At 43.0% G+C, this 17,381-nt stretch overlaps 1 protein-coding gene across 6 annotated transcripts in view; it reads left to right on the forward strand.

Moving 5' to 3' along the window:
* CHD6 (chromodomain helicase DNA binding protein 6) overlaps positions 1-17,381 on the forward strand; it is a 191,599-nt gene that overhangs the window by 52,310 nt on the left and 121,908 nt on the right. For all 6 annotated transcript variants that reach the window (XM_048222088.2, XM_026503520.4, XM_048222089.2 and 3 more), the window contains exon 3: positions 9,490-10,010. In XM_048222088.2, coding sequence (XP_048078045.1) covers positions 9,490-10,010 — 521 coding nt within the window. The remainder of the gene's footprint in view (positions 1-9,489; positions 10,011-17,381) is intronic.

Raw genomic sequence — 17,381 nt, forward strand, 5'->3', positions numbered from 1 at the left:
ACTCTGTATTGCCTAAAGAAGTGTTCCAAGAAAAATAAACTTTAATAAAACATTTAAAAATTAGTCACTCAGGCGCTATAGTCTTTTATCTATATCAAAAAATAAACTTCTTCTGGGGCGCCTGGGTGGCTCAGTCGTTGAGCGTCTGCCTTCGGCTCAGGGCGTGATCCCGGAGTCCTGGGATCGAGCCCCACATCGGGCTTCTCCGCTGGGAGCCTGCTTCTTCCTCTCCCACTCCCCCTGCTTGTGTTTCCTCTCTCATTGGCTGTCTCTCTCTGTCAAATAAATAAATAAAATCTTTAAAAAAAATAAATAAATAAACTTCTTCTAAGAAATATGCATTTTAATCCGTAAGACGACTAAGCAGTATTAGGTAGAAAAACATTTTGCTAGAGGAATACAATGTGAACGCTAATCACTGAAAACCTTTGTAGCACTACTGACGTGTAACAGCTGGAACTACTTCTTCGTAAGGGGACAGGTCTGTAGTTCATGTTAGCGGTAACAAACCTATGGTGAGAAAGTACTGGTTTTTATTCATCCCAGCTCCTTGCATGGTACTGAGAGAAATACAAAATGTGGTTAATATTATTTGATATATGATACAGGTAAGAGGGTTTTGGTGCACATATCCAGTTCATGAGCATGCGTTGGACAGGAATAGGTAATACCGTGAGTAGGATTAAGACCTGGAGCCGTGACCCGAAGGTTAAACTAGACTTGCAGTAATTAGGAGAGAACCTTGTCTCCAAACCCCATGACCAAAAGTCGGATCAGTAGAGCCCGTCCTCCTGAGACTTCTAGAAAATGAAAAGGTGCGGGAGGGTGTGGTGGGAATCTCAAAGACCTTCGGATTAATAGACCCTGTTTCCTTCTTTAGAGTGAATATGGATATAATTTACTCACTAAACACATATTTGTTGAATTTTCCCAGCAGTTATTCATCAAAAAATGTTTGAGGGTCTGCTTGGGGCCAGCTACAAAATTGACCTAAAGTTAGATTTTCTTTTCTCAAGAAAGTTTAGTCTGGTTACAAACAGGCAGTTACAGTAGGACATGGCATATGCCTCAAAAGAGCCAGGGTTTCTGCATTGCGGGTGGAGGAGTGACGCTCTGGAACTGGAGAGTATGGAGGTTTGGGGCATGTCAGCCCCACCAGAGAATCTGAGAGTGTTTTAAAGAGGTGGTGTCTTCTGGGTAGAGCCAGGTTTAGTCGGGTTGTTTCTGAGGATCCAGGAGGAAAGCTTGGGAGGGAAAAGAGTAGTATATGGTTGGGTTTGGGAAGGTGAAGCATATGATAGTAAAGGAGAGTGGACAGGCCTGGAGTGTGGAGTGCTAAATTTTGGGTGGTGACCAAAGATAAACTAAGATAAGAGGCATGGTGGATTGGGGTGGCTCAGTCGGGTAAGCATCCCGACTCTTGATTTTGGCTCAGGCTGTGGTCTCCGGGTTGTGGGATTGAGCCCTGCATTGGGCTCTGCGTGCAGTGCAGAGTCTGCTTGAGGTTCTCTCTCTCCCTCTCCTTCTGTCCCGCCCCCCTCCCCCCACCCCCGCATTCTCTCTAAATAAATAAATAAAATCTTAAAAAAAAAAATGTGGATTTCGCTGGCCATCAGATTCCCAAACAAATTGGTCCCAGCTGTGCTCTCCTGGGGGAAGGTGAGAACTCCCATCCCTAAGATGGTGTGTACCACCAATATGTCACCAAATCATGACACACAATTCAGAACAGTGAAAGAGGCAAAGTTGATCATGTGGATGAATAAATAATTTATTTCTTAGACTTTTCAGTGTCACACTGCAGAGGGTCTTAAGGTGAGAGCTAATACCAGTCAGACCTTCCGTTTGGCAGTCATTGGAAGGCCTTTTCAGCCTGCCTAAAGAGGGAGTGTTAGTATATTGCTTAGTGGAACCAAGATTTTAAACAGCCTCCTCACCCTGGAGTCATGTTTCAAAAGGACTTAGAATGGACCTTACCCAAATTCTCCCTCCTCTAAAGAAAGAAATCTGAGCATCGAATGCTTTTCTCTATCTTTTGACATACTTTGACAGATATTTTGTTGTCCTAACTCATTCTGTATTCTGAAACATACTTGAGAAGCCCAAGCACAGTGATGAGGATGGTAAAAGAATGTTGACTCGTTTCATATGAAGTATGATGGATGAAACTAGGATTATGTAGCCTAAAGAAGGGAAGGTTTAAAAGCATCCTGTAAAGAAAAGAAATTAAATGTATCTGTTGCTGGACCTGTGGATGCAAATGGTCACGTGGGGAGCATTACTGGAGGGCAGGCAAGGTACCTATAAAGTATTGTTTTCTCTCTCTCCTTACTCTTCCCTGTCTGCATCTAAATTTAATAATCTACCTCCCCCCGGTTTTTGTTACTGCCTGGAATTAACAAGGTTTAGATTGACTTTGCAGATCTGGAGAAGTTGAATCTCTGAGACTCTTGAAACATCATAAGAGAAAAATGCCCCCCACTCCCTGGTTTTATTTTTTTTATTTTTTATTTTTTTTATTTTTAAAGATTTTATTTATTTATTCGACAGAGATAGAGACAGCCAGCGAGAGAGGGAACACAAGCAGGGGGAGTGGGAGAGGAAGAGCAGGCTCATAGCGGAGGAGCCTGATGTGGGGCTCGATCCCAGAACGCCGGGATCACGCCCTGAGCCGAAGGCAGACGCTTAAGCTTAATGACTGAGCCACCCAGGCGCCCCCACTCCCTGGTTTTAAATACAAAAATGTGATAATAGAGGTGGGGACTAAGAATGACAGAGTCTAGGACTTTGGCAAGAGGGAGTCTGAAGCTTTCAAATCTGTCCACCGCTCTTCAGTCCTTAATTTACCAGCTTCCCAGCAGCATTTGATGCCTGTAATCATTCTGTCTTGAAGTGCTCTCATCTTCTGGCTTCTGCGATACCACACTTCTCTTACTTTTCCCCCCACTGCATCACTGACCTGATTGCACCCTCTCTGTAGGTTCTCTTTCTCACCCTCTCTGTAGGTTCTTCCCCCGGGGGCCCTTAATATTAGTGCTTGTTAGGTTTTGGTCCTGTTCTTCTTCTCTCTTTGTCCATTCTTCCTGGGCAGTCTAATTCATTCTTATAGAAATGTCTTTTGGAGGGGGCGCCTGGGTGGCTCCGTCAGTTAAGCGTCTGCCTTCAGCTTAGGTCATGATCCCAGGGTCCTGGGATTGAGCCCCCGCATCGGGATTCCTGCTAGGCAGGGAGTCTGCTTCTCCCTCTCCTCTGTCCCTGCTCATGCTCTCTCAAATAAATAAATAAATAAATAAATAAAATCTTAAAAAAAAAAAAAAGAAAGAAATGTCTTTTGAAAGTATATGCGAGGGGCGCCTGGGTAGCGCAGTCGTTACGTGTCTGCCTTCGGCTCAGGGTGTGATCCCGGCGTTATGGGATCGAGCCCCACATCAGGCTCCTCCGCTAGGAGCCTGCTTCTTCCTCTCCCACTCCCCCTGCTTGTGTTCCCTTTCTCGCTGGCTGTCTCTCTCTGTCAAATAAATAAATAAAATCTTAAAAAAAAAAAAAAAAGAAAGTATACGCGAGAACCTCTTGAATACCTCTACCTGCATTATCCTTAGATGCCTTGAAACTGACCTCTCCTCCTCCTGGTGCTAACCAGCTGTGACTACGTGAGGAGCCACATCAGGGTCAGAATGCCTGCTCTATCATCCAGAGCACAGGACTCCTGGGGAAAGAGGGATTGAATATTCTGAGCGGAAGAGGGAACACACACAGGGTTGGACATTGTTCCTGGGTCTTGCTCACCCAGCACAGCTTGCTTGCCAAATGACTGAACTCAGTACAATGGCAGTTAGAATGGCAAGAAAATGTGGGTTTTCACCTTTAGTCTATCCTGTGGTCAGATAACCATAGGAAATATTCTTTCAGAAGAAGGTGAAGGTGAAAGAATAAAACAGTCCTAATTTTAATTGGAAAATAACTTTTGCCACCTGCAAATGTCTACACGCCGACTCAATAATAGTAGTGGTTCTTATTTTCATTTGGACTTTTTTTTTTTAAGATTTTTTATTTATTCATTTGAGACAGATACAGAGAGAGAGAGCATGAGCGGGGGAGAGGAAAAGGAGAGGGAGAAGCAGGCTCCCCGCTGAGCCAGGAGCTTGCCGTGGGGCTGGATCCCAGGACCCTGGGATCATGACCTGAGCCGAAGGCAGACGCTTAACCATCTGAGCCACCCAGGCGCCCCTTTATTTGGACTTTAAAGAAGTCAGAAGGTCTCAATTTAGATAAGCTATTCTACTCATTTTTATGTTGAGCTAATTTCTTAACATTAAGTAAGTCTAAACATAGAACATTTTCATCTTCCTGCTGGAGAAGTTGGAAGACCATGAGGCAGGCAGCAGCAGGAGCTGGGCCTTGCTTACAACTGAAGCGCTTGGGGATGGGGGGTGTGCGGGGGCCTTTCCGACGCGAGGGCAGTGAGCACTCTCTTTGCCCAGCACTCAGTTGAACGTGATCGCAGTGCTGGCGCCTTTCATATTCTGCCTTTGATTCCTGAATCGTAATTTGGAGGAGTGTGAATTGTCTGGTAAAAAAGCTTTTCCTGTTCATTATTAAAGTCTTTAAGATTTTTCTATTACATGTATGTGAAAATATTTTTATTACAAGTATTGTGAAAGTAACATCCTTGTTATCGAAAATGTAGATGTCTATAGAAAAATTAAACAACCAGATTTGCACAGCCTCCAATGATTACTGCTAACTTTTTGTCGATTTTCTTCCATTCTTTATTCTATATGCAGGAAGTTGTCATTTTTGTTTACATGTACAATTTTATAGACTTCCTTTTTCTGTTTTTCACATGGAAAATACTCATTTCATTCAATAACTGTATGATTGCATGTTACCGTAAGCCACAAAGATTGGGGAATACCTCAGTCACTGCCTTGTGAAGCTTAACATTTTAGTCATGGAGACAGATGGAAACAAATAATAACTTTCAGAAAGTTATAAAGAAAGAAGTGAATGTTACCCACAGTCCTGTCACCCAGACATATGATGGTTAACATCCAGTATGTCTCCTCAATTTATTTTATAAAGGTAGTGTTGAAAAATAGCATTTTTAAAAAACAAAAATGGGATCAGATCATAGATTTTTTTTTCCACTTTCCAACATGTTGTGGTCTTTTTTTATGTTAACTAAAACTTTGTAATTAATAATAATATAATACAATATAATAATATAACAATGGCTGCATAATACTGTTCCATCTGATGGATGTGCTATTAATTTAAGCATTTTACTAAAGATTGACGAATAGGTTATAGTTTTTTCCCCCTCTATTAGAAATTCTGTATCAGATATTCTAAGCCTTTGGAGAACCTTAATGTTTCCTTAATTTCTGTTGTAAAAGAGAAATCGCTCAGTTTAAAAGCATATCCATAATTAAAATTTTGGTATTGTATTGTTGCTCTACTCCCCTGCAAAAGGCTTTTTAATAGTTGATGGAGCTGTCCGCAACGTCCAAGAGGACCATTTTCGATCTGTCTTTATATTGGATTTTTAAAAATTGAGATATAATTCATGTTCTATAAATTCTATTATGCTTTTAAATTGTGCAATTCGGTGGTTTTTAGTATAGTTACAAGATTGTATAAAGATCACCACTATTTGATTCCAGAACATTTTTATCACCCCCAAAAGAAACCATATGCCCATTAGCAGGCACTCCTCATTTCCTCTTCCCTCAGGCCCTGGCAACCACTAATTTACTTCGTGTCTCTATGGATATGCCTATTCTGGGCATTTCATATAAATGGAATTATACCATATGTAGTCTTTTGTACCCGACCTCTTTCGCTTGGCATAATTTTCAAGGTGTATGCATGTTGTGCCCTGGGTGATTTTCTTAATTAGAGTCTATTTTGACTTTCAAGTACTTGAGTGATTCTTGGGGGAATAACCCTGGTTTGTCTTGGACCTGTGTTTGGGAACCATTGACCTAGGCCATAATCTCTCCATTAGTTCTTAAATCCTTTACAACTGACCCAGATCGAGTTTTCCTGGATTCATATCTTTAAGTGTCTTTTCCAGGAATATCATAGGTTGCTAAATTTGAGTCAAAGAAGTGGGTTTTATTGCTAACAGTGCGGTTTGTGAGCTAGTGTTGTGTTGTTAGGTGTTTTTGTTTTTGTTTATCAGTTGGCTTCTCCATTTCATCCTGTGTTCTAGGTGCTTGTCTCTATTTAGTAAATTGTCAGTATAGTGTAAAATATTGTTGGTACTGTGGTCTGTCATTGCCAACTCTTCCCTCTAGGGCCATTTTCGAAGTGATGATTTACTATCCTTCTTGGTAGAGGCTGAAAACAGTTTATTAAGGCTCTTTGTCTCTTCTCCACTGATCTTGAGACACTTGGAAGAAATATTTTTTGTCAAATTTTTTAATCCTCATCAGGTATCTTTTCCAAGCCCCTCAACATGGTGCCTTAAAAATAAATAAATTTCTGGTGGGTTATTGACTTTGGGGATTTAATTTTATTTTTTTCAATACTAGGATCTTACTTTTGGGATACTTCTCCCCTTTTAACATTGACTAATTGTGCTGCACTTCTTGGGGTTCCCTTCTTCCTGTAGGATGTCCCCACTCTGCCATTCCTTAGGAATATAACTTTTTTAAAAAATATATTTTATTTATTTATTTGCCAGCGAGAGAGAGAGCGAGTGAGCACGAGCAGGGGGAGCAGCAGGCAGAGGGAGAAACAGACTCCCTGCTGAGCAGGGAGCCCAATGCGGGACTCAGTCCCAGGACCTCGGGATCATGACCTGAGCCAAAGGCAGATGCGTAACCAACTGAGCCACCCAGGCACCCCAGAATATAACCTTTTGACAAGTTGCTTCATCTCTCTGACCTGACTATCTTATCTGTAAAATGGGGGGTAGAGCTGATGACTATTGGTAATTTCTTAGAGTAGAATTGCTGGGATGTCAGGTAGTTTTTACATTTATAAAGAACTATCTGACCTTTTCCCAAAGTGGTTGTATAGGCCAAGTCCATTTAACATTTCTAACCAAGTCCAATCATGCTGGTCTGGTGGCCTAGCGATCATTATGGTTTCCTGGAATGTATGCCATTAAGTGCTCAGTGAAGTGAGCCCTAACTTTTGGCCAGAAGGTTCAGATCCAAGTTTTTCTACGCACTAGGTGTATGTTTCTGGGTACGTCACCTAACATCAGTAATCTTTTTCTTCATATACAAAATAGGTGTCTTTACACCAACCTTTCAGGATAGTTGTAAAGATTAGAGATATCAAGAAGCATGCTTTGCATAATTCCGTGTATATCCGTATGATACATGTCCAATAAATGTTAACTGTTACTGCATAATGATTGAATATCCAGTTTCCACCACCTACCTCCATTTGCCTCCGCTTTGGAAGGCCCTAGCCTTCAAAAGATAGACCTTGAAATGAGGTACGAATTGAAAAGAGGGTCCCACTTTTATCTACAGAGAGCTGCCTTGGTGGAATTAGGTCTTGAATATGTGGTCTTTGAAAAGCTTCTTTAATAAACTGACTTGTATCTCATGCTTTTTTAGTGTGTCCACCCTTGCATGCTAAGCAAAAACTTGTTTCCTGAGGGTCAAGTGTCCCTGGCACAGAATTCATTAATATCCCAGGGATGGCTGTGTACTCTCAGGTTGAGTTTCAAGGGGGTACCAATTACTGCACTCTTGGGTTTCTTGTTGCCTTTTTTTTCTTTTTCTCTTCTTTTTTCTTTTTCTCTTCTCTTCTTTTTTTCTTTTTATTGTGGTAAAAGTGTAACATGAAATTTACCATCTTGACCACTTTCTTGTATTTGATTTTAAATTCCTTTTAAGTTTGCTTAGCTTCTCTTTTTCCTAAGCCATCCTAAGTGCTGAATTAGCAGTGAGGTAGTCAAACTGAGTTTTCTTTTCTTTACTTTTTTCTTTTCTTTTCTTTTCTTTTCTTTTCTTTTTTTTTCTTTCTTTCTTTCTTTCTAAGTAGCGAGTGCCGCCAGAATGACCAGTACTTTCTGGACTTAGGCTTGTTTATGACATTGGACTTTATTTACGATAAAGATCCAAAAAAATCCTTCTTTTCTTTCATCTTTTTCTCGTGGGATTTTCAGTGTTATGTTTGGGAGTATTGGACTAGGAAAGGGAGCTGCAAAACACAGAAGGGGAAACATGCAGCTGAATTTTGCACTCCATCACTCCCAGGGTGGGCCAGGAAGTCTGAGCACAGATTGGGTAACCAGAACACTGGAAGGAAGCCACGCCACCTAGGCAAGTGTCTGTGCCCTTTAGCACACACCAAGCCTCTTGTAAGGGGAGCAGACTCGTCACAAGTGGTGCTGTTCCTAAGCCATCATGCAAAGATGATTGTAGCCGGCTTCCTGGAAAGCCTGCTTGTCCCTCCCAGGCTCTTCTTAAATTATTTCTTTGTTCCTTACCCAGGAGAGTATGCTGTTGCCTGAAACCAGCACCTACGTTATCGGATTATTGCCGGCCTTAGCTCGGTTATGAAATGACAGATGTACTCTGTGATACCAGACCTGAAAGTCTGAGATCTGACTTCTGCTTCCAGAGGGATGTTTCCTGAAGGCGGTCACCTTGGGAAGCTGCACCTTTATTTCATGGTGCTCAGAAAAGCTTCAGAACTTCCTTTTTAGGAAGATGCCTTCAGCTTCTGTGGCACAGTCTTTCTAACGGCATCTGTACAATAAAGCTTTCTCCTATACGGGCAGGGTGTTTTTGTTTTGTTTTGTTTTTTGTTTTTTGTTTTGTTTTGTTTGCAAGTGGCCAGAGGTTATTTGGCACTGCGTCTGGGGGCTTAGATGATCATACAGAGAGAGGAACGCCACTTTCAGTTAAAAAGGAAAGATGTAGTTTTGAGTGGTCCAGGTTTTCTTGTTGAAAATCAAATCAGCTGAATGTTGATGCAGCTTGAAGATACACGAGAGCAAAGATTTGGGGAAATCGGCACCCTGCTGAGTTTGCCCCTGCATCCTTGCCATCCAGTGATACCACTTTTATTTATGAGGACATTGGTGTAGAACTTTTGTGTACTCGCATGAGAAATGCCATTCTGGGTCAGAACAGTGTGCCTAGAATCTAAAGATATCTTGTGGGACATCATTGTTGTTGCCTGTTCTAGACATGGGACTTCTAAGATGTTTCACATTTTGGCACATAACATGGAAATCCTTCAGAGTGGTAGGGTTTTGTTTTGTTTTGTTTGTTTTTCATTTTTACATATGAATTTTTTATATGCTAACAGTACCTTGGTTCAGGTCCACAAGGGCAAAGGCAGACACAAAGTGTGTGCTGGTTGCCACTATCTCCCCAAGACCTAACACATGAAGAACTAACACATGGTAGGAAATGAGTAAATGTTGAACAGATCCACGCATTCAAATGTCATAGCACTCTTTAGTATGAAGCATGCAATGGAAAAGTAATACTCTTGTTTCTCTGTCTTTTACAGTTGTCAAATTTAAAAGTTCTGAATCACTCCCCAATGTCTGATGCCTCTGTCAATTTTGACTACAAATCCCCCTCCCCGTTTGACCGCAGCACTGATCAGGAAGAGAAAATTGAAGATGTTGCCAGTCACTGTCTGCCTCAGAAGGACCTGTACGCTGCAGAAGAGGAAGCCGAGACCCTTTTTCCTAGGAAAATGACATCCCATAATGGAATGGAGGACAGTGGAGGGGGAGGCACTGGAGTAAAGAAGAAAAGGAAGAAAAAGGATCCAGGAGAGCAAGAGGGTACAGCAAAGGGAAGCAAGGACAGGGAGCCCAAGCCAAAGAGGAAGCGAGAACCTAGAGAGCCAAAGGAACCCCGGAAGGCCAAGGAGCCCAAGAGAGCCAAGGAGCCCAAGGAGCCTAAGCCGAAGGATGGAGCCAAGAAAGTGCGGAAGCCCCGGGAGGCCTCGGGCACCAAGGAGGCCAAAGAGAAGAGGAGCAGCGCCGACTCCATAGCCAGGACAAAGTCCAAGAAGGCCAGGTGCGTCTCTTTCCTCCCTCTCAGCATGCTTGGCTCTGACTACACAGAATGGTTTGCCATTGGCCTCACTCCAGCCCCTGGACGTAACTCTACTACTTTCATCCAGAATGAACCACTTTCTCACCTCCTAATGAGAAAAAGATAACCTTAATAACTGTTCCTTTTGGATTAAGAAGAATTAAAATACATTTGCACTCACAGGGTGTAAGGGAAGGGACGTCAGAGGTGACACACAGAGGGCAGTGGTTTGGGGGACAGCATCAGTGTGAAGTGGCAGAGGGGCAGCTATCAGGACGGTGCCTGGTCCTGGGAATCTGTGTGCGGGCAGTCTGGGGGAGCCATGGGCATGAGCAGACAGAAGAGGACTGCCCAGCTTCCCTCGGCCACAAGCTCTCTAGTGTGGGACCACTCCTGGTCTATTTCTCTCATTCAGCGTCTAACACAGTGCCTGACACATCAACAGGTACTCAGGAAGGGATACGTAAATGAGACCAGTGGAGACCACAGTAGAGAGCTCAGAGGGCCTGGGTATAGATTCACTGCAGGGGGGGTGGCGTTAAGGGTCCTGGCTAGAGATCCTGTCAGGATCCACATGTACTCTTCACTCCGGAAACTCTGTATATGTCGTTGTGTACAAATGGAATGTTTTTCATTTTGTTTCTTTCTGAATTCTTTGTGCAGAACATTATATTTAAACTTTCTGAGGAAATGCAAAGCAAAAAATATATAACCCCTATATAGTTAAAAGGAACTTAAGTTTCTAAAATCTCAGCGCAGAGGCAGAATGTAGAGCGGGAGCACCATAAAAACACAGAAATTGATGTGACTGCTGACATGACAATGAGACCGTCAGACCTGTGTGGGGTCAGGCATGGAGGAGTAAGTTTTAAAGAGAAGAGAACATTTTGGATGGTTTATGCTATGACTCAGAATTTACTATATAGTTCCATTCATTTTCAGAAGGATTTTGTTGGGACCAGATGGATGATTTCATAATCCAAGTTAAAACTGCCTTATAATATTCATTCCCTTCGGCCTGGTAGGGGATTTCGTCTTTTGTCTCTCATAGAGGCTTGGCGTGTGGGGTGATCTTAGGAATGTAGTTTATAGACAGGACCTAAAATACCCTATAGATGGTCAAGAGATGTAGGTATAAAAGTCAGGATTCTCACTAACAAGAAATTTAGGGGAATTTTATGTTTCTTAGTGAACCTAGTGAGCATACTCTGATCTCTATGTGTCTCTGATGTAGCAGAGTGAGTCTCTGTCTTCTGCTATAACTTTCATCTCCAGGTTACTTTGGAGAAGCTGAAGTGGTTGGTTCTTCTGGGTAATAACACATGTGAGGGAGAATCAGATGTGAGCCAGTGGGGTGACTTTCAGAAAACAAAGAGGAATCCCTGAGGGTAGTGTTTTAGGGTAGTTGGAGGAGAGTTTTCACACCTCTACTAAGGATTTTGGTTTGTTTGTAGAAGGTATTAGAAAGCCATAGGTGTCCGAGCTCACTGGCACTGGTCTCTGGCGTTGACCTGCTGAAAGCATTTCACATTTACTTGGTGTGAGCTCTGAAACAAGGAGATGAGCGTACAGACATTGCCATAAGTTCCATTTGGGGCCCATGAGGAGGCATGTCACAAAGCAACTTTAGGTGTCCTATACATGTGTAGCAATACTAAGGGAACCTGTCTGTGATCTAAGTAGGCTGTATACAATACAAGTGAACTGGAGAAGTGCTCGGTAGTGTTTCCAAGGGCTGCTAACTTCTGGCAGCAGCAGACACCCTTTGAGAGGATGCTGGCAGAGCTGGTTGTCTCTTCAGCAATGTGGGCAAGTTACGTGAGGCTTTCTGTCTTGACTCTGGGGCTATGTAAAACTGTCTTATACCATAGAATTCTATGTAGCTTGGTAGGATTTTGTACTGGTGAGCCTTTCATTTCTTGTCCTTTATATATTTAGTAAATTGCTTTGGTTCCTTTAATTAAAGATCCCACTGGTCAACAGAAGCAGTTTTAGTTATGTAAGGACATTAATTGAAAAAAAATGTTGGCAAGTGAGTCTCAGTTTTTTGTGCTCCTTGATTTACTGTCTTGTAGGTTGGCTCAAGTACATGTTTCGATTTGAGTAGTTATTGATTAGACCTGGATATTGGTAGTTGCAGATCATTCACTCAGCACTTGGATTATCATGGGAGCTCCATAATTGATTTAAGGCTTCCAGTCTTTTTCACCTTCAGTCCATCTTGCCAGCTTTCACTGGTGAATCTTTTGGAAGCACTGTTACCTTATTTCTGTTTGTAGTTGGAAAAGGTGGATCAAATGCCTTCATCCTCTCTTCCTTCCAAATCAGTTTGCAAATAGTCAACAGAGATGGAGGTGCAGTGACCAGCTTTATTATTATGAACTGGATTGAAGAACCTCCACCAGCTTGTGGCTGAAATTGGGCTGCTTGGTACTCCCTCAGTTGAGTTTATCCCTCAGAACTGCAGGCACTGAAGCCTGGAGCACACTCTGGGCTGTGTCTGCTCTGTTCCTTTTCACAGGCTTTCCAGTCCAGTAGGTCCCTGATCAGAGACGTGGGAGGAGTTTGAAGAAGGGCTGAACGTTTGTCAGTATTATTCCCTCCTTAGGAGTAAAACTGGGGGACCGGGAAATGAGATTTCCTCTAATGGTTTATGCCTGCTTTGAAACTTCCGATTGTTCCTACTGCTTCCAAGACAGTCCAGACTCCTTTCTCTGTTATTTAAACCCTTCCCCCACTTCCAGTCTCTGGCAGTAGACCTCACCAGCCAGACTGATGTCACTGGCCCTTAAAGACACTTGACTCGTTTCTCCTGGATTGCTCTTGCTGTTCCTCCCAACATGATTGCCTTGTCCTTCTCCCAGTATCCCAAGTCCTTTCCATTTCCAGCTCTGAGTGCAAGTCCCAGTTCTCCATAGAGCTTCCCCAAACCAGTGTGCTGGTGTGTCCCTTCTTCCATAACACTGGAGCCTTGCTCTGCATTGTAAATCAGAGACTTTTTCCCTGGGAAGACTGAAGGAGAGCTAGTCTGACCTGTTGTACTGCAGCCAGGAAAAGGGAGACCCGCTGGGAAGTGACTTGTGTACAGGGGTGTGTCATAAACTCAGACCTCCTGATCCCCAGCCTTGTACATTTCCCTCTGCAGAAGGTGCCTTTCAGTTATAAACTGTCATTGTCATGTGTGTATGACTTGTCTCATTAACATCAGTTAAGTGCCTGAGGTTGGGACCACTATGCTTTGTGTCTTTTATGCTCTTGGGGGTCAGTCACCAGCGAGGTTTGTCGGGTTGTTCGACACATTAAGAGTATTTATATGTTTATATATTATAATATGTAATTTATATGCTTTGCATATATATATATATTATATATTATTTATGTATTTATATACTATATATTTGTATATTATATCTTATGTATATAATTTGTTTTCCTAGAACAAATGGGTAGAGCTCTTCTCCCTGAAAATAAGACCCATATAAGATATACGAACTCCCATTATTTTTTTTCCATTGTTAAATAATAATAGGTGGTGTCTCAATTTTAACTAAAGAAATGAACATTTTAAAAATAACTCGTCTAAGGCACAAAGCTAATGGGCAGCACTGTTGGAATTTGACTCCGAGCTCCCACTTTCTTCTCTCACAGTTTTGCACGTGTTTATGCCTCACGGGGGAATGTCGGGAATGGAAAGTGGGGAGATTCCAGTGTCAGAGAAATTGTTTTTTTATTTGTAGGAAATGACCCTTCTGTAGATTTCAGTCCGCACACTCCATAGTGTCCTCTAGGCCTCTACAGGCTGTGGGGCGGCTCCGGCTTTCTCCCGTGCTGCCGTGCTACTTCTCATGCACTTGAGGCAGTAAGCACATAACCAAACAGGTCTCTGCTTCTAAACAGGTGACAGAGCCTCACAGATTTTCTTTTCGAGGATGACATCAATAGTGATGAATATTCATTTACTGCATAGGGGATAAAAGTCCAAAATGCCCAAGTAAGAGAAGTGAGAAGCTTTTTTTTTTTTTTTAACTACTATCTCTACCTTTCCCTTCAAATTATCTTGGAGTATGAGCTTAATTCACTTCTTTACTGTATGAAACTTAAGCAAGAAAGTTCTTCTAGGAGGCCAAATTAGGCTGTCATTTCCTGACTCTGATATGTAAATTTCACTTAGTATAGATTAATTGCTTTTACAGTTTTTTAATTACAGTACCTTTTCCCAAAGAGGAAAGGGCCACTGCTTTAAGAAGTCATACAGACAGAGATACACATGCACATGGACATCCAGACGTACACAGATGTATGCATATGTAGACACCCGGGGCCGGTATGGCTGCAGCAAGGTAGGCAGGTGTCAGGTCCGATCCTGGGGGGCCCAACATCGATAGGGCTCTGGGAGAATGCTTTGGTATTAGGAAAGCACCTCAGCACTTCCTTAGGGTGGCCAAAGAAATTTCTCACTAAGGAACCTTATAAGATGTAATAGATTCTGTGCTCAGCAGCAGTTTTAGGATCAAATGCTTCTATGTGCCTATGAATTTCATATTTCTCTTTCTTGAAATAGCCTTTAGTAAAAGTTAGCTTAGCTTCATGGCATTAAAGCATGGTTTGATGAGCAGGAAAGACGACCCATTCGAGTGTGTGTGAGGCCATCTGGTGTTCTTACTCCATATCTAGGGAGGAGTGCCTAACGCCTAGATTGATGGCCCTTTATTTATTTATTTATTTTTTTAAAGATTTTGTTTATTTATTTGACAGAGACACAGCCAGCGAGAGAGGGAACACAAGCAGGGGGAGTGGGAGAGGAAGAGGCAGGCTCATAGCGGAGGAGCCTGATGTGGGGCTCGATCCCATAACGCCGGGATCACGCCCTGAGCTGAAGGCAGACACTTAACGACTGCGCCACCCAGGCGTCCCAATGGCCCTTTAGACTGTACTCTCTTAAATCAGTAGTTGAGCATCCTGATTCAGCTGGAGGTTGTTTTTTGTAAGCCTGGGTCTTGAGTGTTGGTGTTCATTTTGTTGAAGGCAGAGCATAAGCTTTGGAATTTCCACTCATGTCAGAATGGTTTATATTCTCTCTCTCAAAAGTCAAACTGATCAGTGGGGGCGCCAGGGTGGCTCAGTCAGTTAAGTGTCTGCCTTTGGCTCAGGTCATGATCCCAGGGTCCTGGGATCGAGCCCCTCGTTGGGCTCCCTACTCGGTGGGGAGTCTGCCTCTCCCTCAGCTCATGCTCTCTCTCACTCTCTCTCAAATAAATAAATAAAATCTTTAAAAAAAAAGAGAGAAAGAAACTGACCAGTGAACTAGCCTAAGTGGAGGAACATTTACTTGGATCTCTGATGCTCAGACTTTGCTGTGCCTAAGGAATTACCTGGACAGCTTATTAGAAAAGTAGATACCAGGGGCGCCTGGGTGGCACAGCAGTTAAGCGTCTGCCTTCGGCTCAGGGCGTGATCCCGGCGTTACGGGATCAAGCCCTACATCAGGCTCCTCCGCTGGGAGCCTGCTTCTTTCTCTCCCACTCCCCTTGCTTGTGTTCCCTCTCTCGCTGACTGTCTCTATCTCTGTCAAATAAATAAATAAAATCTTAAAAAAAAAAAAAAAAGAAAAGTAGATACCAGACTACATCCCCAGAGAGTGTGATTTATAAGGTCTGAGGTAGACCCAGGAATCTACAAATTCAAAAGCCAGATAGTTAAAGTATACTTGGTTCTTAGACCATCCTTTAAGAAACAGATAAAAGATCACTGGGAAAATGGAGCATATTTACATTTTTATATTTAACATCTCCTAGGAATGGAAAACCAAAAAGAGGAAAAGAGATGAATGGTGTGATGAGCCGTATGAAGTAATAAGAAATATACATGTTTTGGTTTCTGCCCTGGTTCCTGGCACAGAGCTCCTGAAACCTTTGTACATTCCTGAGTGATAAGAATACCCATCTTATCTCTTATTTAATATTTGGTCTTTGACCCATCCTTGACACAGGCCTCCTGAGACCATTGTAATCTCAGGGATAAGAGCACTAGGAGCATCCTTGTTCTGATTTTGTCTCTGCCCTGTTCCTGGATACAGGGCACTAAACCCTTGCAAACTCCTAAGTGATAAGAACACTAGAAGCATCCTTTGATCTAGTGAGGTGACTTTGGGTGGGCTCCAGGATTGGTCGTGAGAAAGACCAAGCACGATTAGAGGCTTGGAGTTTTCAGCCCTACCCCTCATCCAAAGGGGAGAGAGGGGCTGGAAGTGGGGTTAATAATTCATCATGCCTACCCAATAGTAAGGGGTTTGGGGAGCCTTCAGGTGGGTAAATACATCCACGTGCCAGGAGGGTGGCGCACCTCACCTCTCCAGGGACGGGAGCTGCTGTGCTCAGGATCCTCCAGACTTCGCCCCGTCTATCTCCTCATCTGGCTGTTCGTCTCTGTCTTTTGTCATATCCTTTAACAAACTGGTACATAAGTGTTTCCCTGAGTTCTGGGAGCTGCTCTAGCAAACTAATGGAACCGGGGGGGGGGGGGGGAGAGGGTCATTGGAACCTTTGGTGTATGGCAGTTGGTCAGAAGAACAGGTGAACCTGGGCTTTGGACTGGCGTCTAAAATGGCAGGGCAGGTGGGCGCGGTGTTGGGGCAGTGAGCCCTCAACCTGTGGAATCTGATGCTATCTCCAAGTAGACCGTGTCAGAACTGAGTTGAATTCTTGGACACCCTGCACCTGAGAATTGCTTGTTCGATGAGTTTTTCTTTTTGTTTTTTGGCTTTTTTTTGGGTTTTCCCCCCCCAAAACAGACCAAAGTTTTGGGCCTCAGCTTTTACCCTCATTTGTTTTGGCTTGTCAACCCAGAACAGAATATCTCTCTCCCAAATCCAGTAAGTTTAGTAATATCCGGTAAGAAAGGTTTTACCTTTTCTGGTTTTCTTCTTTGGGGGTTGCTTCTAGGAAGTTAAGCCCAGACCTTCTGTTATATAACCCTTAGAGCTGTGAGTCGGCTGACGCTGTGATGCAGGAGGGCAGTAAAATCCAGTCAGCCCAGCTCCATCACTATTTGAAGGTTAATCACCTGTCTTTTTTAAGAGTGCAGATCTTTGCTGACTGAGCCTGAGCCCGGCTCCAGATGTGGAGCTCGAGAGTGTGTGTTGACGGCATTCTTTCTGTTGGGGGACTTGTTTTAATATTCTGACCAGTTATTAGAAGGAAGAAGGCAAATGTGAAGACATAGGAGTTCTGAGTAGAGACCTGTGCTTGGAACCCACTGGGTTTTATGTGAAGTAGAGAGGAAATGTGAATGACAATGGCAAAGACCCCCTTCTGAAGCTTTGGACTAAGTCCCCATCCCTTTTTTTCCAGGAGT

Source organism: Ursus arctos, unplaced genomic scaffold, assembly GCF_023065955.2.
Source record: "Ursus arctos isolate Adak ecotype North America unplaced genomic scaffold, UrsArc2.0 scaffold_16, whole genome shotgun sequence".
Lineage (NCBI taxonomy): Eukaryota > Metazoa > Chordata > Mammalia > Carnivora > Ursidae > Ursus > Ursus arctos.